Source organism: Physeter macrocephalus, chromosome 1 (assembly GCF_002837175.3).
Source record: "Physeter macrocephalus isolate SW-GA chromosome 1, ASM283717v5, whole genome shotgun sequence".
NCBI classification, from domain to species: Eukaryota; Metazoa; Chordata; class Mammalia; order Artiodactyla; family Physeteridae; genus Physeter; species Physeter macrocephalus.
The window spans coordinates 102,140,988-102,167,531 of NC_041214.2; the positions used below are offsets into that span (position 1 = coordinate 102,140,988).

A 26,544-nucleotide genomic window follows, 5' to 3' on the forward strand; every position below is an offset into this window, starting at 1 on the left:
GCTGGGCCCGTGAGCCATGGCCGCTGGGCCTGCGCGTCCGGAGCCTGTGCTCCGCAACGGGAGAGGCCACAACAGAGGGAGGCCCGCGTACCGAAAAAACAAACAAACAAACAAACAAACAAAAAACATTGGAATGCATGCAAAGTGCCTGGAACAATGCTGATACATACTAAGTGCCGAACTATTGTTACTGTTATTATAAGTCATTCTCTGTTAGTTGGAAACTAGAGGGAAGAAGGGGTGATTAATTGAAATTCCTTATCTTAAATACTTAGGGTCTGGAAGATTTTCTTTCCTGCACCTGAAGCACTGTTTCTCTCCATCTCCATCTTATTGGTTGACATGGAGATGACAGCTTAGCCTCTACTTTGTTGACAGTAGCTGTCACTCACTCTCTTGGTCACAGCCTAAGCTTTGTCATCGCCCACTTCTAAAATCACAAAACGCAATATCCTACTTTCTGATCACAACTTACTTTCTTCTGCCTCATTGTGACTTGACTTCTATTTCCCCTAATCTGAGAGCCCAGAGTTGGCTCTACTTCATCCTTTAGCTACAACCAAGGTTGTTACTTGCCACTTTTACCTGCAGAATTATTCATTATAACCATCCAAAAGCTGTAAGGATCACTGTTGAGGCACTCTGTCTGTCTCTACATGCAGATCGTGTGCACAACCCCAGAATGCACATGGAAATATTAACGGGATATTTTCTAACAAACTTTTTGCCTAGTAACAAATGTTTTACTTCTCTAATATTTCTCTTTTATAGAGTGGACTAAATAAGGTTTTAGAAAATAATAGTCATCAAATATTGGATGACTATTTTCAGACTTTTCTGGTAGGGAACTTTTGTTGTCATCTCAAGAATATTCCATACAGAGCAGGAAATATGGACATACAGTCCTCTCCTTAATGTTCTACACTCCATGGATTGATATCATCCCTAATGTTAGCCCTACAAAGGTGAGGTTTTTTTCCTCCAATTTTTGAAAACTGATTTTTCTGCAATCCTTTCATTTTCACAATTACCACTCTTGTCTCTTCCTGTTTCTTTATACAATCAAAAGGCATTAAAATGTCTCTATTTCCTCTCTTTATGTATACAAAACCCTGGATAATGTATGTGAAGGCATTTTGTAATCTAAAGCAGTAATTCTCAACCTTGAATGCACATCAGAATCCCCTGGGGGAGCTTTTAAAAAACACCAGTGCCCAAGATCCCACCCAAGACCCACGGAGTCAGAATCTCTCTGGAGTGGGAGTTGAGAATAAAAAACTTGAAAAGCTCGCCTGGTGATTCTATCAGGTACCCAGGCTTGACATTCACTGCCATAAATGTAAGATTATCCTTTGCTAACAAGCTCTCTGACTTCCCGGGATCAATTTCTCTGGTTGGCCTTCTACTACTTTCAAATCTTCAAATAATAATCTGGTGTATTGCCTTTCCCATATCTGGGTAGAAGCTCTCTTTACCATCCTTTGTGTTCTAGGAATGCCTCCTGCTCTTTGACCAGCTGAATAATCACCACTTCTTTGTAGAGAAGAAAAATATTGGGGCACCTTGCTTCTTTATCATGCCTTCTAGTAAGTAATTAGATGAGGATATTTAAGTTTAATTAGAGCATTTCAGATGTGCACTGGGTCACAGAGTTCAGGATAAAGTCACTGAGGCAGCAAAATCACAAGGAAAGAGATATTTGAATGAGAAAAGATTAGCAGGATGTCTATCCAGTGTTAGGGTTATTTCCTCTTAGACAGCATTAGGTTACAAGATAATCTAAGGGACCAAGTAGGAGAAAATGAGCTGCTTTGTGAGGACTGGGGACAGCCAGTTTGCTCCTTATCTGGAACACCAATTGCTGCTTGACTCTTTCCTAGGTTTGCTATTTGGGAGTTAGGAGACCTCAGGTGAGCACACAACAGTTTTTAGTTAAAGCACTTTCATTACCCATTTCTTGCAATTTGGAATAGTAGCCATTTTTCTGAACTCAATTAAAAAGAGTTTAAAGCAAGCTTCTTGGGAAGCTGGTCTCTAAATAAAACTAAGAGAATTCAAATCACACACCCTGAAATGATATATGTCATCACAACACAATGGCATTTCAGATTATGAGGTGACTATACTTAGAGCCACGGAGGGAAGAATGAGATAAGAGTTAAGTGAAGAATATGAGAAAGAGAGAAAATCTTCTTTATCATACCTCTGGGTGGCATCTGGGGAGGTAGGGATGGTGACCCAGGTCAAAGAACGCCTGACCTCCACTTGTCAAACCAGGACTTGAGGGAAACAGGCTCCCAAGGAAAACCCTGTAACCCTGGAAATGTCCACTGACAGCACAGTGTGACAGGCACAGTGCTAGGCCCGATGCTACAGACAGGAGGAGGATGGAATCCTCCTTGGGACTCGCTGCCTAGCAGAAGAGACCCAAACCCCATCCTGCAACCAGTGGCTTAACAGAAATACATGCCAGAAAGTAGGGGCAATTAATTCCATCCAGGAGTTTCAAAACTTTCATTTAAAGGTCAATTTGTATCTCTGTTTCAGGGATAAGAGAAAACATAAAGAAACGAAGTCGCTCGATATTCTGTGATAACCTAAATGGGAAAAGGATTTGATAAAGAATAGAAACATGTCTATGTATAACTGAATCACTTTGCTGTACACCTGAAACTAACACAACATTGTAAATCAACTCTGCTCCAATATTAAATAATTTTTTTTTTTTTTTAAAAAAGAACACCTGACCTCATATATTTAAGAAAATCTCTTCTTCTCACTTCCCTCAGGTACCACCCTGCCCTTGGTGGGCCCTTTAACCTTGAAGCCCATTAACCCTTCCAAGTCTGTTCACTGAAGGCCACCCTCCCACCCTGTGTTTACTCACACCATTCAATGTATTGGTGCCTCTAGGCCACGTATTCTCAACTGGGAACAAAAAATTGGTTCTTGGGGGAATGAAAAAATCTTACTCTTTTTATGTTCAAAGTAGAAAGAGAGTACCTAAACAGATATACCGTACAGTGTATCTGTGGTATTAAAATTTCATCGTTGGGGGGGGTGGGGGTGTTGAGCAGGATAGAAATAGCTAAAAAGGCCCCTTAGTTTGGCCATAAAGGAAAAAAGGCTGAGAAACATCACTCCGGACTGAGCTCCCCGGTAGCCAAATGGACAGCTGTCATGTCTGGGTTGGATCTCTGACCCTGCACCTCTTTGATCTTTAAATGGCATGTCTGTCAATGCCACCAGTGACTGTTTCCCACTGGACACCATCCATAAAGTGAGTTGATATTGGAGGGTTCTGTTCTCATCCCCTGCCCCTAGAACACTAATGGGTTGAGAGCCAGTTATTTTTAAAATATTCCTCTCCAGGCCCAGCAAGTCATTTCTCCACCTACATAGCCCTGAAGGACGCAGAGCTGTAGTGTACAAGATGCCAGTTTAGCAAGAAGAGATTTACCAATGGTAAGTCCTGAGCCCTAGCTTGATGAAACACTGTAGCTCCGGATAAGCTACACGGAGAGTTCCCACAATGGTTAAGAGCATGAAGTCTGGTGCCAGGCTACCTAGATACATACTCTTGTCTGCACTGCTTACTAGCTAAGTGACTGAAATGCTGTGCCTCAGTTTCTCACCTGTCAACAGGGGACAACAGTAGTACCAACATCAATGGTTTGTGGTGAAGGTTAAGTGATTAACTCAGGTAAGCATTCAGAAGAGTCCTTGGCCAACAGAATTAACTCAAACATATTATTAGTATTATTTCATTATTAAGGAATTTGTGTTATCTTCTACTTGAGTGACACAACCTGAGAAACAAATAATTCTAGTTTTTAAATAATGTTGTGAAACCTCATTAAACATTCATATTCAGGGATCTGCTGTGGCAGTTAACTGAGAAAAAGGAAGTTTGCAGTTTAAGGGATTTATTTTAGGTTTCATCCAGAATTAACATCAAAAGGAATAAATTAAAATCACAGTATTATGTAGGCTAAGTATAAATTGGCACTAAAAGTATAATTATAAACAATCTCTAGTCTGCTCCTGTGTCAATAACAGGAATAAATAAATTCAGTGACTACGCAATTTGAAAATATGGGAGAGAAAGTTCCAAGGATATTCTTGAACTTTTTACTTTTAACATCATAGAATTAGACATCCTCAAGTGATTTCTATAGAAAAAAAAAACACAAAAAAACCAAATCCAATCTATTGCTAAAGGCATGTTGGATAGCTGATTTTTGGAGGAGGAAAACCTTTAATCCATTATTTGAAATGGAAAGAAACAGTAATACTTCCCCAACTCTTCAAAAAACCCTATCAGTTTTAATAAATACCATTAAAACACTCAAACACTTATATAACCAGCCACAACGAATCTTTCTATAACAGAAAGCATTGAAACACCAAACACCACAGTCTTCCTGAAGCTTTCTTCAGTATTCTGAAGTCATACTTTCAGAAGTTTTTTCTGTATTTCTTGAACATTTAAAATACTAGTGGACAGTTCTTAAGGACATTAGCATGACCGCTTTATATCAGATAATCTCCCTCAACGTTCTTTATCACTTTGTTTTTTCTTTGCAGGTATGGGCTTTTCAGGCCTCTTGGGTTCACCGATTTTATTCAAAGCCTTTTCGCTTTCTTAGAAGACATTTCTACTCAGTAATGTGACAAGTTGAGAGCACTAATGTACAATTGAGCCTATTGAGAGAGAAGCTGGGCCATGGATGTGACACATTTCTCCATCTCCTGGCCTGGATGTATCTGCAACTTGAATGTTTTTGCTAGCCCACACGTGTGAATTTGCTATAATGAGCTTTTTTCATTCAGGTAGTGAATTCCAGGTAAAACAAATCATATTATAAGTTGTTATAGCAAATGTTTAAATAGCAAAACTTCATAGTAGGGATACCTATAGAGGTGTTTGGAACTAACGTCTCTCAGTTACCAAAGCATTTATGTGCACGTCGATGTGTATATGTTGACACTAGAGTGGTCCGTCTGAAATGAAATCCAGGTAAAACTTATGTTCAGGAGGAAAAAAAAAACATGCTTCATTCACTTGGAAAAGTATATTTAAAAGAATTGAAAAAAATTCACTATTTCACAGAAGTATTTTTACTAATAAAAATAAAGAGCTTCTAATAGACATAATCATCATTCTGCAAAATTTCTTTTAAAGACAATCATTATTTTGAGCTTATTTTTAAAAGAGCCATCTAAACTCCAGATTTTTATCAGGACTTCATCATACTACTTCTGTCAAAATTAAGATGGTCTGGCCCATTGCAGGCTAGGTCTTAAAACATATACTGAATGTGCATACATTTTCTGTTAGGAATAGTCAGAGTGTTCAGTTAGGGCTTGTTTATTTTATCTCAGTTTGAACTTTAGGTCATATGATTTGTAATTTCGTATTCTTTCTCTGATTATTAGCCTATACCATACCAGGTGAGGCCAGAATAATGCAGGCAGCTTGCAAGAAAACAGGTGCAGCCGTTTTGCCAGTTACCAAGTGGAGCTGATGCTGCATAAAATGGTACTGAATGTCCAATTTATTTTTCTAAATTCATGTAAAATATACATACCAAAAAATTATTCTGGGAAAATGAATAAGATCTTAGCTGCAAAAACTACAACAAGAGGATATTAAAGATGCCCAAACACAAAAGACCAAAAATCTTTCTTACACTCTATCTTAATGAAGCTAGGTCATTCAGATAACCAGAGGGTGTCTGGGCTGGAATAAAGGGTCAACTAGATCAAATGATGGTCAGTGCAAACAGCAGAAGAGAGAGCAGTATCAGACTTTATAAAGAGAGAGAAAAGATAAGTGTTCAAGCCAAAGAAAGACAGTAATGTTCTCCCATCTCCAAAGGAGGAAAAGAAGAGAGAACAGCCCTCAAGTGGAGTTGGGATCAGAAATTGAGAGGTCTAGCTGAACAACAGCTCTTCCTGATACTGTCCCCCCACCTTGGAGAGTTCTGGGAGATAGCCTGGTGATGTATTAATCCATTTTAAAGGGTTGAATTTTTCTGAAAAAATAAGATGATTTTATGCCTTGATTTACACAGAGCCCAGGAGATTCTATCTTCATATAATTTCTAAGAAATCTTTCAAAACTATTTCTTATAAAATGAGCTTAAAAATGAGGTCTGGGCCCTCAAACCCACTGTCTCACTAAAAGTGTCTGTACTTTAATGAACCTGTGATTTTTAAGAAATTAAAAATTATTTTTTCAAAAGTTCTAAAACTAAGGCAATCAAAACATTCCCACTCAAGATCATTTGAACAAGAAGTCTGGATATTCTTCTAAGGTTTGGAGAGACCACTACTTAATTTTACCAATGACTAAGAACGTATATCTCAAGTTCCACATGGAGCTGATCAGCAACGTCGAGTTTTCGAAGAAGAGCCACTTAGGAACTGCTCACTCCCTCAGCACCAGGGTCCACTCTCAGACTCAAATGGTGACAGGGAATATACAGGGACCCCTCTCTGGCCCTTCAGAGAGCATGGGTCCAGCTGGACTCCAAATGCCCTGCTGCTTGGCTCTCACTTCCCGAGGAGGCTGTCACCAGCTCCTCTCCCTCCCCGGCATCTTCCTGCCTCGTGACAGCAGCTCTGGCAGCACCGAGGGCTTCCAGGGAGAGCTATGTTGAGGGGCACCGTATCAGAGTGGTGGCTGATGGGACCCGTCAACAAGGGATGTAAAAGTATCACTGGGATAATCTACAAACTTGGTGCCAGTTGATGTAGGTTTTCACCAGTGACTCCTTACAAAATGGGCAGGATGTTTAACAAAAAAAGAGAGAGGGAGAGAGATCTCTCTTTAAGGCACATAGTAAACTCTTTATCTTAAATATGAACATGTGATAAGGATAAAAAAGTCATTTTCAGTTCATGCAGAGAGAATCCTGGTAAGTGGTATCTTTTGTTTGCTCGGCACAAATGAAATATTCATCTCTGGCATTAATGGCTTTTGACATACTTGCAGCAGTATTAAGCAATGGGTGCGGGTGTGCAAGTCTGCAGACAGAAACTTGGAAGGACCTAAATTGATCTGCCGAGAAAGGGGAGGGAGCTTGAGAGGCCAGGAGGGGAAGGGGAGAGAAGGAGGGAATCCTAGGGCAGCGGGGCTGAGGAGAGAGAACTGGGAGAGGAGATAACCTAATGCGGAGTTTTCAAAGATGTAAAATTTCACCTCAACATTTCTCTATAAATCACGAATACATATTTTTTAAGTGACAGTGTGAGGGGTGCCATGATACTAACCTGTCTAGAGGAAACACACGTCCTACCCATCCCAGTTTTCAGGCCCCCTCACACCAGGGGGTTCTCCTCTGCCACACCGTCCCTCCTTGCCTCAACTTGCCCAGTGCCTGGCCCAGAGGGGCAGACCTCTATGGGGAGTGGAGTGGTGTCACACAAAGATGAGGGGAAGGTGGAAACTTACAAGAGGAGGCTTCCCTCTGGTTGAGACGGACTTCCTTCATGAAAATTCTTTTTCATGGTATGCTGGCATTAAAACTGGAACACAGGAAGGGTAAGCTGGGACAAAGTGAGAGAGTGGCATGGACATATATACACTACCAAACGTAAAATAGACAGCTAGTGGGAAGCAGCCGCATAGCACAGGGAGATCAGCTCAGTGCTTTGTGACCACCTAGAGGGGTGGGATAGGGAGGGTGGGAGGGAGGGAGACGCAAGAGGGAGGAGATATGGGGATATATACATACGTACAGCTGATTCATTTTGTTATAAAGCAGACTAACACACCATTGTAAAGCAATTATACTCCAATAAAGATGTTAAAAAAAACCAAAACTGGAACACAAGGGCTAGTATATAAGCATCGATAAACAAGACACAGAGATGTTTAGGGGCATTCTAAGGAGAAAAACCATGCGTAAAAAGACAAAAGCGTAAAGTAGAAAATGAGTTGAACATCAGAAACTTTCACAAATGCTATCGAGGTAACTATAGCAGCTACAAAATGTATTGTTCAGTTAATCCACACAAATAGGAGACTTTCAAGTATGAGTCAGGGGATATCTTTTCACTCTTTTTTTTTTTTTTTTTTTTTTTTTGCTGTACGCGGGCCTCTCACTGTTGTGGCCTCTCCCGTTGCGGAGCACAGGCTCCGGACGCGCAGGCTCAGCGGCCATGGCTCACGGGCCCAGCCGCTCCGCGGCACGTGGGATCCTCCTGGACCGGGACAGGAACCCGTGTTCCCTACATCGGCAGGCGGACTCTCAACCACTGCGCCATCAGGGAAGCCCTCTTTTCACTCTTTGACTGATGATTGATGTCCACAAAGGGAGCACAGGGCGGACAGCGGCGGTCTACGGCTCTAGCACTGCCCCGTGCGCATGCGCCGCCGAGCAGCGGGGCACGATGTCGGCTCCAAGAGGCTCCAGCTCTGCTCCTCTGCAACCACGCGAGGGCCCGAGGATGAACTTTCCATCAATAATAAATTCCCCGGCCTCACGTGCTGTATTTGTCTTAGGTGAAGCAACAGATTCCCCAAAAGGATGAGCGAGGCGAGCAAACTGAGCAGCCTTTTTTTATCTGCTCTTGCGGTGCGATAATCCACATAAACCTCCCAGCGATTGTGGTATCTAGGATAAGTATGTGGATGACAGAGTCCAATCCAAGCTTTCCTTTCCTTTTCCCTGGTTGGGTGAAAACAAAGAGAGGGGCACAGGTGAGGGGTTCCTTTCGCCCCTACCCGCTTCCCGCTTACACACTATTGGACTGTCTTCCTCAACTCTCCAATGAGCTAGTGGAAGAAAGATACAGACAATCACCAGACTCCACACTTGCACTGACATTTAAAGGTCAAGTCTCATTGTATTGTACATAATGATATCTCCCTCCCACATGTGTGAAAAGGACGGCTGTGAGAATTACTGGAGGGAGGAGGGAACCTTTGAAAGTTCACTGGGGCAAAAGGACTCGATTTAGTGCCATTTTGCCGGAACACTTAAGCTGAGGTAGCTTGTTTCATAAAATAAGGAGTTTAAGGAAAATGAAAATCAAAGAATGAATTAATCCAGCTATTGTTTTTCACCTCTGTTCTTTACTTATTTTAATATGGTTACTCTCTCAATAAATAAAGACTTCTAAAAGAACTGGACCAATGCCCTAAATAAGATTTGGTTTTCTAACTTTTTCTTTCAGAGCAGAGATTGTTTTTTTTTGACTGCTGGGCCCTTAGTGCCAAAGACCAGCTGTTACCTCTGAAAGAGATTTCATCTGTGGGAAAGCCATTAGGCCTAGCTCTGTTTAAACTTCCCCATCTAAAGGAAGAATTTATTTTGGAAGAATCACATATTTAGCATGTTATTTCTTTAAAAATGTACTTCCTCTGCCCCCAGAGCTCATGGAAACCTCTTCATCCAAGAGCTAAAAGCATCCCAAGGACATTCTGTTCACTCCACAGCGTTCTCACTTCAGTTCCTTCATTGTGAACTTGCTGGTGATCCCTCGTGGCGGCTCACGTCTGAAAATAACTAATAATTTCAATTTATTGTTTATTGTTTACCAAATGTCAGGCTGGGCTGACTTACATGATTGCATTTGATCTCTGCCAGTCCTGCAGGGCAGTGATTATCTGCATTTTACAGAAGAGGGGACAGAGGTTCAGACTGGCTTTGCAACTGGTTCAGGGTTACCAAGATTGCCAGTGGAGACAGAAACCTAGGTCAGCCAGACCCGAATCCACACAAAACAACTCTAGGGATGATGTTATTGTCTTTACTGATGAAGTAGGTCAAATGCATAGTGCATTTACTTCCGATAACATAATGATCACAGGGTTTGTTTTCAGAGCTACATGTCTGACCTTCACCCCAATGCAGTAAAGTTGATGGAGAGATTAAAGTGATTTTAAATTGTGTAAAGACATGAAGAATTTCCATGTAGGGACACAAGAGGGCACTCTAACCTTCTTTCAGTTGAGGACACAATTTTTTTGTGTGGTTAACACAGCTAGCTCTGAGTCTTGAATCACACTGCTGGTTCTGCCCTGATCACTTGTATGAACTTCAGCTTTTAGGTTCAGACTGTAGCTCAACTTCTCCCTTTGCAAATTTAGGAAGGGGGGTGAAGTGAGCTTTAGGGTCTCTTCTATCTAAAGAATCGAAGGATTCTAACTCATTAACAGCGAATTAAAGGAATATATGACCCTATTTTAACAAGGATTATTAATCATTGCAAAGAAGTAAGATACGTTCCTTTCATACTTACTACACTTAAGATGAATATGTGCTTATAGATTTAACTTACCATATTTGCAAAAAGCAAATCATTCCCAAGCCTGACAGTGGTATTTATTTACTTTTGGCTCATCTGAGAATTTTGTCAAATTGCTGGAGAAATTCTCTCCCTTCACACTGACTCGGGTTGGCCAGTGATGAATCTGCACTATGCTGACTGAACACATTGGCCAGTAGCTCATTTCTTGTCTAGCAATTAGGTAGGTGACAGTTCCCTTCAGTCCAGAATGACTGGCATTTCATTGCTTTGTGGGACATTTCTATGGAATTTATTGTGGGGACTTTGGAAAAAAAACACCTTCCTAATCACCTACCTTGGGTTGAAAGTTTTCACAGAGAAGGTTTACTTTAAGATTCATTTGACAAACTGCTGAATGGCTGAGATCCAGGGAAGCTCCTCAGCTAGATCCCCTCAAAACAAGAAGGGTTTTTCTCTTTCCTGGTAATGGAGGACTAGGCCAGAAACTCTGACGGGGAAAGGGAAAAGGAAGAGGGAAAATCCAACAAGAAGCAGCGTAAATGACACCAAATGATGGGTTTAAAGGAAATTTGTACATTACACACAGCAGGGGAAGGAGAAGGAAAACACACCCACCCAGGAAGTGGAGTGTTCTTGACAAGCAAACGCCTGCTAAAAGCCCCTGCTGATCTCTCTGCCGCCAAGAGGCAGAAAGACGTCTTCCCTGCTGGAGCCTTGCTGGGCGATTACTACACAATCCACTTAAACCACTGGGCTGCTTTTGTTCTCAGTCAATAAAAAGCCTCCTAGATGTCTGGTCTTGAAAAAAAAAAAGTGACTTGTTCAGCAGGAACAGGTTAGCAGGCAGTCCTTCAAACACAACCATCCTCATGGGCGCTCAGGCATTAGGGGCCTGGCGTGGAAACATATGCCTCGGACGAAAAGAACACTGCTCTTTATTCCAACCAACAACTTCAGTTCCAACAAGGAACTGAAGTTACAGCCCGACACTAGGTCAATCTCCAACTCTATGAATGTCTTTTATTCAGATGCAATTAAATGAATTTGGCAAGACCAAGTTTTTACAATCCTAGGATTGTTATCAGGATTTCTGTTGTAATTTGCTTAACTACTGTGTCCCTCAATTTCTTCATCTGTAAAATGGAGATAATGATAGTACTTACATCACTGAGTTGCAGAGATTAACTGGGTTCACATAAATCAAGTAGAGCATATCCGGTGCCTAGCAAGTGCTTTATAAGTGTTGTATAAGTAAGCTCTTCTTCTGCCTATTATCATTATCATTATTGTTATTATTACTACTACTACTAAAGCCTTGGGATACCTTGAGAAGACTCTTCCATGCAGTTATAAGATTTTGTCTTACTCTAGGCACTATTACTCACTCACTCTGTATGTCCTAGTTTCTCTTTAAATTAACTAGAAATATCTGCTCTTTAAATTCTCTGTAGATATTTCAAGATTTCATGTCTCTCTCCTCTTTCGCTCTCTCCCTTTTTTTCCTTTGAACCACTCTACAAGTATACAGACACTGAGTATACAGAGATGACAAAATACAGTTGTGTAGAGCGGAAAACAGGTCCTGATGGCATTTAACGTGTTTCATTATGGAGGTGTGCACAGAAGTAGTTCTTGAGCTGTTTCTTGCAGGATGAATTGTAATTGGCCAAGTGAAGTGGGAGGAATTGGGAGGGAGAGTGATACGGTTGAGGAAGGAGCATGTTTCAAAGACTGGAGATATGAAAAGAGACAGCATACTTTCTTTCAGGGTGTTCTCTAGGCCTTGTATTGATTGTCACTGGCTCCCCGGAGTCTATGAGACAAGGCATAAAGGGCTCAACAGCACACTGAAAAGCTCTCTCAGTCTGTCTGTCCAGTGCTTTCCCATTTCTTCCTCCTGTTGCTTCTACAGTAGGCCATGGCAGCCCTTCTCTGTTCCCCAAAGGTGCCCTTGCTTTCCCACCTCTGATTTTATTCATGTGGTTCCCTCTGTCTGGAATGCCCTCCCGCCATATCGGAACCCCCATCCCTCAGTGCCGCTCAGGTGCCCTCCCAGAGCAGCTGTCCCCTAACCCCTGCCTGGAAGTAACCTCTCCCTTCTACTGGTCCCTAGCAGTTTGCTTTTCCTTTACTGTGGTACTCAACCTCATTCTGCTTTTGTTGGTTTTACTTGAAACTTAGTATCTCTCCTCCAAGATTATAAACTACACCTTGTTAATTTTTTTAAGATTTCCTATAGTATCTAGTATGATGCTGTAGGATCAAAAAGGATTGTTAATAATAATAGATATATATCAAAAATTTATGCTGGTGTTGTACTAGGCAATATTCTAAGCCCATTGTAACCATCATCTTACTTAATTCTTAAACACATCGGTTGTGTAGTAAAAAATTTAACCTTGCCCAAAGAGGGTTCTGGTCTTTGTCCTTGGCCTCTGGGAGGTAATCTCTTAAACTCTTGGAATATCCTACCTGATAAGAGTATCTCTGTTTACCTGAGAGCTTTGGGACCACATCAAAAAGTCTAAGGATGAGATTTATGGCGAGGGTTTTGAGTCATGTGGGAACAGGCTTGACCTCTGGGAGGCTGGATGCTGAGATCAGCCATGTGGACCCTCAACAAAGACTCTGGACACCAAGGGTCAGGCTAGCTTCCTGGGTTAGCAATACTTTGTGCATATCATCACACATCAACACCAGGACAGCAGCACTGTCCACAACTCCAGGGTAGAGGGCAACTGGAAGCTCCACATTTGGGATTTCCCTGGACTCGTCATGTGGCTGATTGTAGCTGTAATAAATAGCAATTGACTATAGCAGCTTTCAGTGAGTTCTGTCAGTCCTTCTAGCAAATTATCAAAGTGATAAGAGTGACCTTGAGGACCCCCAAACTTGCAACTAGTGTAAGAGTGGTCTCGTGGACTGTGCTTCCTCTTACTTTGCACTTGTGAAATAAGTACTATAATTATCTCCATTTTACAGATGAGAAAACTGTGTGACAGAGGGTTAAACTTTTTATTTGAGGTTACATAACTAGTAGGTAGGATTTGATCCTAGGGCCACTAAAACAGAACCTATATTCGGAACTACTTCTTTATACTGCGTCCAATGTGAATAAAAATTAAAGATAGATATAAGATAAAAAATATTAAGAATAGACATAAAAACAAACACGTCCTTAAAGGCTGAAGATGTTTAGGGCTTTTGTAGAAAAGCATGTCATATTATGACTCAGGTATTTAATCTCTCTGAATATTGCAATAAATTTGATCTCAACAGATTGCAATTGTGCATATTAAAATAGCTCTATGGCCTGAGCTAAGAACACACTTATTTATAAAAATATGTATGAGAATTGGGCCTTATGGTTATTGAATATAGCAAAAGATTTGTTTAAGAAAAACCCACAAAAAACCCTTAGAGTCCTTGGGAACAGTCTCATTGCCTCTTGGCTTTCCATTTTAATTACTTGTATGTGACTCAGGTCATAATCATTTGTCTGTGAGCTCACGTGACTCAAGCAGATTTAACTGCTCTTTGCCCTGTGCTGCTTGGGACACTGGTGGTAATTATCTCCATGTCTGTCCCTGACAGCTGACTGTGAGATTCTGAGGGTGGGATCATGTCTAATTCATGCCCATATCTTCATATTTAGTAAGTTTCTGGCATACAGTATGCACTGAATACATGTATATAGAATAAGTGCAAGCATGCTCACTTAAACGTACAACTGTTTACAGAGTTGCTTAGGGCAGATGAGCCTAGGTCTCCTGATCCTTTCCCAAACTTCTCTTTGGTCCATTCATCTTCTTTCAATAGGCAGAGTTCACTCTCTGCACCTTCTCTCCCCCAGCACCTGTACGCCCCCAGTTCCATTTATCTCTATTTGTCCTTCTAGCTTGAGTTATCTGGGTCAATGAAGAGGAATGTGTTGGAAAACACAGAGGACAAAAATAAACCAGAAAGGATGACTAAAGGAGCAGCTAGAATAAAATACTGCGTTGAACAATTTAAAAGGAAAAGTCCTAGAGAGTAGATTTCCTGCAACTTAAGCCCATGTAAATTATCTTTTAATAACATCTCCTTGGGGCTTCCCACCTCACGCACCTAAATTAGGTCCTTGGGAAAAATCAGCATTTGTATAGAACTTGACTCCATATGGACAAGTGCGGAAAGGCTGAGGCATCTTTAGGGTATACAAAATATGGCCAACATGGATCCAAGGTTCAAGATCAAGGGACTGCTTAGCACTTTTCCAAACCAAAGAATAATATCTTTAAAGCTTGCCAAGCCAACGGGATAAACTTGACCCATCATACTTGATTATTTTCCATGGGGCATGTGGGAGAGTATGAATTATAGCCATTATACTGTCAGCAAAATCTGAGAGGGCCATGTGGCGAATATAATTTTTAATCAGTTGCCTATTTAATTCATAATTGTTCACAGTGCAACAAAGCAACCGTGTTTGAAGCAAGGCAGAACATTTGGAAGCAGAGGATGTTGATCAACGTATTTTTCATGTTCTGAGAAGCCAAGGGGCATCCCACTGTCTGAGGACAGACATCAGCCTGGGAATCCGGAGAGCTGGTCCTGGTCTAGCCCAGCTGGCTAGATGAGCTTGAGAAAACTGAAGTAAATCAGAGGTTCTCAGGGTGCTTTCAGACCTGGAATGTTGTCAAATGAAATATTTATATATAAAAACAAGTGCAAGTAGAGCTTCTCTGGTTAGAGTGCTGTCCAGACAGTCCCACTTCTGGCCTAGAGTTGTCCTTGCAGGGCTCAAGGGGGAGTCAAGCCTCCCAAGAACTCTGCAGGGCATCAAGGTAATTCATTGCCCTAGACAGTCTCCAAATCAGCCCCAATAGCCTATGATTTATGTGAGTCAAAGGGTTTTCAATCCCATGTATGGGAGGCATTTTATATAGTTGGGTATCTATTTTTCTTTGAAAGACTTTCTCTTCCTTAAATGTCCAATAGATGCTAATACCCAAGTAAGACACTGTATAGGTAATTCATTAATAAGAAATTCCTCCTCTAGTTTGCTAATTATCACCCTGCTCTGTCTCTGAACAGATGGCATCATCTTTGGTAAAATAACACCTCACAAAGGGCACTTGGTCATCCCCTGATGAGCCTTCTCAGTTCTGGGATAATCATATTTTAACAACCTTTCCTTTTAACACAAAAGAAAGAACAATACGAAGGTTTAGGGAAAACAGGAAAATGTTTAGAGTAGAAGAAAAAGTTACAGTAAATATTCTATTACAAAATTCTCCTGCTTTGGGGCTTCCCTGGTGGCGCAGCGGTTGCGCGTCCGCCTGCCGATGCAGGGGAGCCGGGTTCGCGCCCCGGTCTGGGAGGATCCCACATGCCGCGGAGCGGCTGGGCCCGTGAGCCATGGCCGCTGAGTCTGCGCTCCGCAACGGGAGAGGCCACAGCAGAGGGAGGCCCGCATACCACAAAAAAAAAAAAAAAAAAAAAAAAAAAAAATTCTCCTGCTTTTACTAAGCCTCTTGGTGTAACCCTGAATGTCAATGTGTAAAATAAATTGTATTTGATAATGTGGTAATGTAACTAAAAGCTTCCATTTCACAGCTGGTTTGTGGTGTATTGCACATAGCTAACCCCTCCCCGCCCCCCAACCCCAAGCTGCCAATACGGTAGGGGAAAGAGTGAAACAAATGACAGAATTCATGCCCATTAAGCAGAACACTCAATGAGCTTGGGAGGGTCATTTATCTAGGACCAGAAGTTGAAGACAGATTTCCTGAAAGAAGTAAAATTTTAGTTGAAATCCAAAAAATATACATATAAAAAAATGAAGACACTAAATTCAAACTCAAATCATCTTATATTGAATATAATAGTAGCTGTGAGTGAGGGTAGGGGGTTGGACAAATTGTAAGATTTAGCTCTGAAATCATTTCCACTGGATGCTACTACGCTTTCTCCCAATTCTGTAATGTCCCACGGGTACCTCAAACTCAGCATGCTCCAAACTAAGCAAATCTGTTTCCTTCCATCACCCCTAAAACTGCTCCTTCTCCTGTATCCCTATTTCTGGGAATGACATCCCCCTCCTCCCAGTTACCCAAGACAGTTATACCTTCTCTTTTACCCTCCAATGAGTCGCCAAGTCCTGCTGATACTTCCTCCTATACATCTCCTGTGTCTGTCCCTTTTCCTTCATCCACACGGTCACTATCTTCCTCTGGTCAGTATCATCTCCCACCTGGATAACCTCATCAGCAACCTAAGTGGTCTCCTTCGTTACAGTACTTCCCAACTCAAATACCTTTTGTGGACTGCAGCCAGAGTGATCTTTCCAAAACACAAAGCTGCTCTGTCATTCATCTGTTTAACACTCTTCCCTCACCTGTTAAGGTAAAGCTAAATCACTTTAACATGGCTAATGAGACCTCTCAGTATCTGCCACTTTACTCCTTGCCCCCTCCTCCTTGTTTATGGTCAATAAACTACAATGAACCATTTGGGTTTGTTAAATGGGCCATTTTCTCTCTTCAAGGTCTTCACCCAGATTGTGTCCTTTCCTAGGACACTCCTACCCTTGCTGCTCTTATCCTGGGGGCTAGTTCCTATGTATACTTCAGACTGCAGTATATTCATCACTTCCTCCTGGGGGCCTCCTTGGACTCCCAAGTCTTCTTAAGATATCCTTGCTATAGGCTTCTTCCACCAGTAATCTCTACCTCTCATCTTACATAGCATATTGTATCATGACTGTTGGATTAAATGTCCATTTCTCCAACTAGACTGTCAGCTTTTGAAGGCAGGAAACATGTCTGTATTGATCATCACTGAATCACCAGTGCCCAGGAGAGAGCCTGGCATATGGAAGGTAATCAATGAATATATATTCAACAGAATGAAAGAAATAAGGAACTTCTTATATTATCCCTCAGCATCCCTAATAACTGATGGGTCATTTTGTTTCTCCTCACCCTTATGCAATTGTTTTAGGGCTCTTAATCCATTCCTGACCAAGTCTTTCAGTGGCTGCTTTTTGCCTTCGGGATAACATTCAATGTTGAAATCTTGGCATGATACATAAGTCTCCTTAGCCTACTTTCCCAGCTTTATCTCCACTACTTTCTTTAAATGAAATTGATGCTTGGGTTTCCTCAAGGAAACCCTATCTCTCAGTCCTTGGTACTTCTGCATTGTGTCACTCTTCTCTCTACCTGTAGCACCTGGATATTTACTAATTGCTTTTTATGATTCAACCCAAGGGTCATCTCCTCTTGGAAGTCCAATCTACCAAGCTTTCCTCCTCCTACCAGTAATGGAATAGGTACTGGTTTTCTAAGTGTTATTGTACCCTATGAATTTTTCTCCATGGTGTTTGAATTTTGGCTTTCCTCTAAGATCAGAACTTCATGAAGAGCAGGGAGAAGAATCCTATTTATCTCCGTATTCACCTAATTTAACACAGCACCTTACACAAAAGGGCACTTGATAAATATCCTTTGAATAACTACTTTCCCTTTAGATGAATACATTTCTGAAGTACAGGCAATGAGAACCAAAAGAAGCAAAAGGAGCAAACAAGCACCAGTAATTTTTTTAGCCAATCTGACACGACGTGCACATATAATTCTTATGAGGATCTATATGGATACCTCCTGCCAGGACGATCACTTAAACTCAAACCCAGGGAGGGAGAGAGAGACTCTGTCTTCACCTTTATCTGTTTGGCATGTTTCTTTCATCTGGCTTCAACTGTACTTTAAGAATATTGTTTTCAGTATATAAGCCTTCAAAGCGTACATGTTCATAAAATATTCCTCTCAGTCTGCCAGAGCCTAGGATTTCTCAGTCCCATTATTAATGCAGATGCCTTCACACTCCAAGACATTTGCATTACGAGGTACAACTGCTTCCTATTTCTTTCTTTATTTAGATTTTATTAGGTCCGTACAGAGAAAAAAAATACTGACAGACTATCCCCAGAGAAGACATAATACCTTCCAGCCAACAGTTCTAGAATAATTGGAAATTAATTTTTAAAACCCTGTTATTCTCTTAGAAAATGTTAACTGCTTAGTAGACAATGAATCCAAAAAAGACTGCAGATCTTTCGTAGATAATACAAGCTAGACACCCCCCTGAGAGCAGTGCAGGCCTCTGTGGCCAAACCCATGTGATCTGGGAGCCACCTAGAGATCTCCTAATGCCATCCTCCCAGGTACTGTTTGAGCCTCATGGGCATTTAGCAATATAACCCACATTCCTATAGATGTGAGAAAGTGGAAGGACTCCTACTTACCCACGTGCGTGTAAATACTCAGACAGATTTAGTCACAGTTCTCCTCCACCTAAATTTGGTTCTTGACATGTGTTCAAATTCTTTTCACACACACCAATACACCCACCTATTACAATGTCCATAAATAATCCCTTCTCTACAGGTCTGGTTTGAAACTCTAATTAGGGTTAGTCAGCATTTACAAAGTGGTTTGTGCTTTTCCCGAAGGCAAAGATTCAGGAGCTAAAGCATTTCACCACCATTCCCTCTAGTGTGCCTGCAGTTATAAGCTCTTAGAGGCTGGGAAGAGATGTGGAGCCAGCCTGTCAGGCAGGGTAGAGGTCAGGTCAGAGCACGTGTCAGAAACCAAATCCTCAGCCTCAGAAGCTCGTCTGAAACAGCAGCAATGCAGGTGACAGCGGCAGGCTCCTAGGATCTGAACCGTCAGTGGGCATGTCTTGCAGGATCTTTATAAAGGCGAAACAATAGCAGGCGGTAGAATCTGGGATCTCTTGAGGGTGAGGCTAAGGTCATGGCTCAGTGTGTGCGCATTGTGTGTGTGTGTGTGTGTGTGTGTGTGTGTGTGTGTGTGTGTGTGTTGGGTGATGGGTAGTATGTGTGTGTTTGTGTGTATGTGTGGGTGATGCATATATCTGGAGGGACTATGAAGCTATTCCGCAGCTGGGGAAGGAGTTATATATGTAAAAAGATTTGTTTAAAGGAAAGCATTTTGTAATATTGCTTCTCTTCATCTGGGAACAAAACGACTAGGTTAAGAGGGTAAGTGATGGGGCCAGGGGTAGAGCAGAAGCAAAGTTAGCAGTATGGTCCTGTCACAGAGACTTAAATTTTTCCCAAAGGCTTTGGATGGCTGGAGGTGACAAAGTTTGACAGCTGAACTAGGGATGGGAGGACAAAGTAGCTAAAGAGGATTTTCTGGCTCTCTTGATCAGCTGCCCTCAGATTACATTTAAGACTCATTTGGTACTCACATCCTGGGCAACCCTCCATGTAGCCTTCCCTTAACTCGAAGTCCCCTTGAGGGAATGACCATTCAAGTTATCCTGATCTGATCAGACAGAGAACATTGAGCCACATGGCTTAATTGGAAGGTCAGCTCCTTAACTGGACTGCAAATTACCTGAGGGTATAGACTGCATTTTACACCTCAGTTTTTGTTGTCCATTCCAGACACAGGCTTTCAATAACTGACTATCATGATTAATTTTTTTAAAGGACACATTATTTTGTGACGGACACTGTTCTTAGCGTGCAACATGAATTAATTTAATTCTCACACTAACCAAAGGAGGTAGTGCCATTATTATCTGTTTTACAGAGAACACTGAGGCACAGAGAGGTTAAGTAATTTGCCCAAGGTCACAGACTCGTGAGGGGCTGAGCTGGGATTCAAAACCAGACAGTGTGGCTTTAGCATTAATACTCTAAACCAATCCATGATTCTGCTTCTTACAGACATGGGTGATTCCTGAGTTCCTTGTGGCTTTTGTGTGATTGGGGCAGGGAAAGGATCTCAGGAAGTGATGAACCTTCTTAGAAGAGAAACCTACTAATGCAAACACTAAATCATAGCCTCTTTTTATTCCTCACTATGACCACCCAGAGGAAAAAAAAAATGAAAAACAACAACAAAAGCCTGTTCCCACTTAAGAGGCCATTTTGGTTCCGTGTGATTTTTTTCTTGATTGGGTCAGCCCTGGTAGATTTAGCTTGGTCCTTGGTTTTCCACAGCCTCAGATTCTGTAGGACAATGAGTCTCTTCTAGGGCCAACTCATGGCTCATGATATCCCCAAAGTGGAGCCCACCTAAACTTCTTGTTCCAGAATGTATCTTGCACCCTTTTGGGTTCCCATCTCTGTGAGATGCACCTGATCCAACTTCCAGAAGCAGGATTTGAGTAACGATTTCCTATGTCCTGTCCCCGTAATGATTTTGTCTCCCTGTCACACATGTGGGGAGTGAGTGAGGGACCACAGGAGAAGAGCTATAGAAATTGTCAAGTGGTCAAAGGTAGGACTGCATAGGAAAAGGATAGGATTCCAGAAAGGTGAAAAAGGAGAGAAGGGAAAGTCATCAGCAAGATGAGAGCAGAGAATGCTCCGGGAATTGGAGAGCAGTGAGGAGGTCTGAGCAAGCGCTGGCACTGGAAAGGGAGAGGTCAGAATACAGGCCAGGTCAGTGGAAGGAAGGGGAACAAGAAATGAGAGCAGGCTGAGGCTGCAGCCAGACAGGAAACATGAGACGCTTACATCTGACAAGGGAAGAAGGAAGGCAGAAGGGATGCTGGGTGAAAGTACTGTTCCTAGGGCAGAAGTGACACAGAGATCTGCTTCTGACCCTTCTGACCATCTTACTCCGCCTGAGAATTTCCATTTCTAATGCGGCTCAGTGATGAATCCTATCTAGAGCTACGGGAAAATTATGCAAAAGATAACAAGAAATGGATTGGAAAATATTCCGAGTGTTTCATACGGCATTCCCAGAAGGAGAACCTAACCTATCTATTCAGTTTAGCTCTGATCACAGTTGAAAATGATGGTGGCTGCAAGCCACTTTTCCAGCATCCTTACTTTCCTGTTCCATGCACTAAAAGATCCACTCAGCAGTTACCAATGACAGAGCTGCTACCCTGTACTGGGACTTAGGATTGTAAAGGGAAATAAGCCATGTTCTCTGTGAACAAGTTGTTCACAGACGATGTAGAAGACAGATGCCTAGAAATAACAATGTGTGGAGACGTGCAATGATAAAGATATTAACAAAGCATTACTGAGGGACAGCAGAGGTAGTCCTCCAGCCATTTCCCCAATATATCTCCATCCCTTAGCTTAATTGGCTTATTTCAAGTGGAAAGCCCCCTTCCCAACACTGACCCCCAGGTCACATTCCTTGAAATTTTTTTTTTTTTTTTTTCTGTACGCGGGCCTCTCACTGCCGTGGCCTCTCCCGTTGCGGAGCACAGGCTCCGGACGCGCAGGCTCAGCGGCCATGGCTCACGGGCCTAGCCGCTCCGCGGCATGTGGGATCTTCTGGACCGGGGCACGCAGGCGGACTCTCAACCACTGCGCCACCAGGGAAGCCCCCTTGAAATTTTTGACCATTGTTCAAATCCCACGTCAAATGCCATTTTTTCAACAAAGTCGTTCCTATTCTTAAAAGCTGAAATTAATCCTTCCATTCTGTGTGTATCTGTAACACTTTATTTACATCTCTGATATTCACCCCAATTAGTTTTTTTAAATCGTGTATGGTGAAGATATGTATACACATATATGCGTGTGTGTGTAAACCTCTCTATCACTAGGATGTAAGCTCATTTGACAGCTTGATCCACCTTTGGATCTCCCACGGGCCTGAGCATGGAGGTTTGTTAAAACGTACTCAGAGTCTGTTCGATTTGAACTACTCTACAGTCGATTTTAGGATGCTAAAGTGAGAAGACCTCGCTTCCTTCTGGCAATTGTGATTCCTTGATTGCACATGCCAAAAATAATTTCTTGTTCTGAAGAGGTATAAAAGAAATGACCTTCAGACAAAAATGACCCAATTATTCTTCTATGTTTAGAGGTGAATAGGCAAAAACCAAAAAAAACCCTTCAAACTAATCAAAGAATTTTTCATCTGGAAAGGACTCTACATTTCATTTAATCCAACATCTTAATTACAAATGAGGAAACTAAGTCCTGAGAAATTCGGATACTTCTACAGTGTCACACAGCCAGAATCAACAATATCAAATTTCCAGACCCTTGCGTTCAAGGTTCTTTCCAATAAACCAAATAGTTTACCTTTGTTAAAAAGAAGGGAAAAACATGATTTAAAAAAAAGAGAGAAATAGCACTAAAATATACAGAGAAGAATTCATTGAAAAGCTGTACACATTATTGAAAACATTTTTCCCATCAGTCCCTTTGTCCATAAAGAAAACCATGCTTTCACTAACATCAGCAAAATTGTTTGTAGAGTTCAAAGCTTTAATTTTAAAATCTGACTTTTGCAGTTTCCAGATGTTTTTTACTCTTAAGGTCTCCAATTATTCTACACAGTTGGCAGGGAGAATTGTTCTGAGGTTCTTCTCCAAGATATGCCAATATGTTTGGGTGACAGTGGTCATTAACAGGTGTTCTTAACAGTTGTGGAAGTGAAATAATACATCAAGGCTTTGTTGAGAGGTGCAAGTTCACACTTGCTCTCTCCCATCATGACTTAGGCAAATGCAGCAGATGCACTGAGATCTGACATAGTTTACTCCATCCCGGTTCTGCTATTAATGTCAGAACGCCTGCCTTTTCCCTGCCCTTTCCCGCATCACTCCTACCCTACTCCCATCCTGACAGAGCTGACCCAATATTACAGACGCCCTGGGGTGGCACACGCAAGCACACATGCACATACAGAATAAGTCTAAGCTCTAAATTTGAATTGAAAACTTACTGGATTCCAATTCCAAATAGGAATAACTTACTGGGTTCCAGTATATATATATATATATATATATATATACACACACACATATATGAAAATTATATATTTATATTACGGATATATAATATGTACACACATCTGTGTGTATATCTAGCTAGATAGTGATTTATAATTGCTCAGGCAAAACCCACCTAATTTTAAAAATTCTTTCATTTGCTGCAGAGGGTAGTCTGTGAAAACTGGTTTTCAGTTAGAGAATTCTCCCCCCTCCCCCCAGCTGCTCTGCACTTCCCAAGGCCTCCTTAGGGACACAGGGACAGTGCGTGGGTTTTGGAGCCAGCTACATAGGGGCTTAAATATTAGTTCTGCTGTTTACTACTTGTGTGATCTTGAGAAAATTACTTAACCTCTCTGGACAATAATTTTCTTATTTCTAAAATGAGGGTGTTACTACCCATCTTGGAGGTGTAAGGATTTGAGGTAATGTATGCCAGTGGGTGCTGCATGGGACTGCTCAGTAAATAATAGCTATTATGATGAAGGTGATGATGACGAGGAAGAGAGAGCAAGATGGTGGCCCCCACTTCCTGAATGCTGTCTGTATTTCAGAACCTCTCAGTAAGTCTTGGCAGAACTCGACTGCTAGTCCTTAGCCAGGCAATATCCAGCTTGAAGTAGGGAAGAGAGAGCCAGTGGTGAGGCAGGGGTGCAGGGGTGGGGGAGGAGGGGGAATGGCTGGCACTTAATATGTGATTTTCCTGTCTTGAGCTATATATATATATATATATATACACACACACACACACACACACACACACACACACATACACTCACGTTCCTTCCGCTGCTGGGAAAAAGGCATTCATAGAAATGAGTGCCATATCTTTTGAGGAGTCAAGGACTTTTTTTTTTTTTTTTTTTTTGCTTAGAAGGACTGGACTTCACAAAGCAGGGTGAACAAATTCCTGTGTTCCCACGGTGGCTAACCACAGAATTTCCAGCAGGCCCCACTATCTACAAACTCTGGCAATTCTAGTAACCGGGAGATACCCTATAGATTGCAGAACAAATGCCCAGCTTCTTTCTGGAGTCATGGGGTCAGAGGGCACAGCCACACCATGGGCAGAGCTGCTGCTGTGGTTTGAACTGTCCAAAGTACAACAGGAAGGAGGAAGCCCCAGCTTACCCAGACATGCCCCAGTGATAGAGCCATTTAGCGCCTGCCTAAGATGCCATTCTGTTTGCAAACACATACTATTTGCTGTAGCACCTGACAAAACAATTCCATCAGAAAGACATATGACTCATGTTAAAAGATGCCTGTGCATCATTTCAGTGATGACTCCACAGGCGTCAATTAAACATGGAAAAGACTTGTTCTGAAGCATGACCATATGGCATTTCCCAAGGAGCTGTAGTCAATGGCTAATAAAACACAAGTGATCATAACTATAAAGAGATTTAGCAACCCTCTCCTTGCTCAAAAGCAACAAGAGCCCATGAGGACAATGAACCTGGAAGACCTCCAAAAGAAGAGGCGACTAAGGAAAGGCTGCATCTGAAGCCAGCATGGCTCTTCCTCATGCATAGAAAGCAAAGAACTGGGGTTGCATGAGGTCATCTTGTCTGCCACCAAAAAGCAGACTGCTCCCAGGGATGGCTGGGAGTTTTCCTGGTAGTCTAGGGGTGAAGTCAATTGTTATGTCTACAGGTGAGAGAAAGGACTGGCAGTGGTCCATTCCCCTGCTCCTGGGAGTGCTTTCCAAGTATCAGAATCTAGGACTTTGCCCAGCATGTGAGACCAAGATCACTGTAGTCCAAACCTCCTTCCCTAGAAACCAAGCTTTAACCAGCTTTTGAATGGAAGGAAGAGGACACACTTAACAAATCTAATGAGAGTGATGTCACAGTAAAAAGCCCCAGGAGAGAGAGAGTGGCTGGTGCAGAAGTGCTTTTCAAGGCTTCGGTTCTAGATCAGCCAGGCAGACACCTGTATATATATAGACAAAGCTTCAAACACCACCACCTCATCACACCTAATGACTGCTGGTGATGAGCACCTGTATTCTCAATTTCTGTCTTTTCCAACAACAATAATATGTGTCTTTATACTCAGTCCTAGTTCTGAACCTCTTCTTAAATGCTAATCTGTTTTTTGTTTCTCTGCTATGAAAGGTCAAATAAATGAGAAAGGAAATACTTTACAGTGTTAATGTTGATTCAGATCTACAATTGTTAATGACTTTTTACTCATTACCCTTGATCTCTCCTTTTTATTTTGAGTGATTCAAGAATCGCACCCCTCACATACCCTGGCCCCAACATTAAGAAGGTAATGTTCTTAGAATCAGTCTATCAAGTAAAAACAAAACAAAACAAAAAGACCCAAACAAACAAAAAATGGCGCTTCCATTCTCGAGTCCCTTTTGCCAATGATGCAGCGTACTTAAATCTCTTTACAGCAGCTGCTTCAGTGTTAAGTTTTTAGTTAGAAATAAAAAAGAGGTTTAGTTAAGGTCACTGACAATTATTTTCTCAGCACAATAGAAAAGCAGCCCAACCCATTAACAACACTAAAATGGCAGAAGCAAACACAGTGGGAACAAGTAAGAACAGAAGAATACCTGGGATTGCCAGATTGGAAAGGGGGACGTTGTGGAGGAGAGGAGGGAGCGAGGCCATCCAGTCAGCATTGCAGACCTCCAATGTCTTTGTCCCGCTGGGACTGGGGGAGCAGATGGTCCCCATCCTGAGTTTCCTCCTTACCTTCCTAACTGCTAGCATCCCTGTCAGTCAACTGCTCAGGCTCAGTCCGGTGCCACTCACTCAGCGATCATAATTGCCCGGGCTCTCTAGCACTTCAGGGCCACCTTTGTCACACCAGTCTTGCCAAAAGGCCTTTCTGCCGGGGGAGACGGGGCAAAGACGTGGTTCCCTAGCGCCCAGCACCTGCAGCCCGCACCCTCTCCGGCCCAGCCGCTGTTCCCTTAATCAGCTTAGACTCGGCTCCGTTAAACTTCTTACGTTCCCCCTCTGGAGCCAGGGAAAGGTAGGCCCCTCGAGATAAATCTTACAGAAACTGAATGTCCTACGAGCAGCCACGCCCAGAGCCACTCACACTACAGGTACCCACCCGGCAGACAGACACGCCGGTGGGTCTATATACACGTGAGCGCCTGGACGCCCCATCCTCTGCCTGATTTACGCTTTTACGTCTGTCACTGGGCTGGCACATAAGCTGGGCCTGCCTGCTCTCCCTCCACCGGCTCCTCGCACAGGTTCCGCTGCCCTGTGGCTTCCAGAAGGCGTTCAGAAGTGTAACCCAGAAGGCGCTCAGAAGTGTAACCTGCGGCACCCGGACTCCCGGCGGCCCCGCCCCACACTGCCTGGCAGATTTGCCGGGAGACGCGGCTCGTGATTGGCCGCTGGCGGAGAGCGCTCCGATTGGCCCGCGCCCTCTGAGCGGCGCCCACCCCTCCGCTGCCCGGCCTCCCTCGCTCTGTTCCTCCGGCCTTCAAATGTGTAGACGGCTGCCGCTGCAGCCTGCACGCTTCGACCAGTCTGG

The 26,544-nt window shown here is 42.5% G+C and overlaps 1 protein-coding gene across 1 annotated transcript in view; it reads right to left on the reverse strand.

The window, feature by feature from the left end:
- PLCXD2 (phosphatidylinositol specific phospholipase C X domain containing 2) overlaps positions 1–26,328 on the reverse strand; it is a 43,818-nt gene extending 17,490 nt beyond the window's left edge. Inside the window, exon 1 of the mRNA XM_007113270.3 lies at positions 25,604–26,328. Coding sequence (XP_007113332.2) covers positions 25,604–25,763 — 160 coding nt within the window. The 5' untranslated portion in view covers positions 25,764–26,328. The remainder of the gene's footprint in view (positions 1–25,603) is intronic.
- Positions 26,329–26,544: the final 216 nt, after the last annotated feature.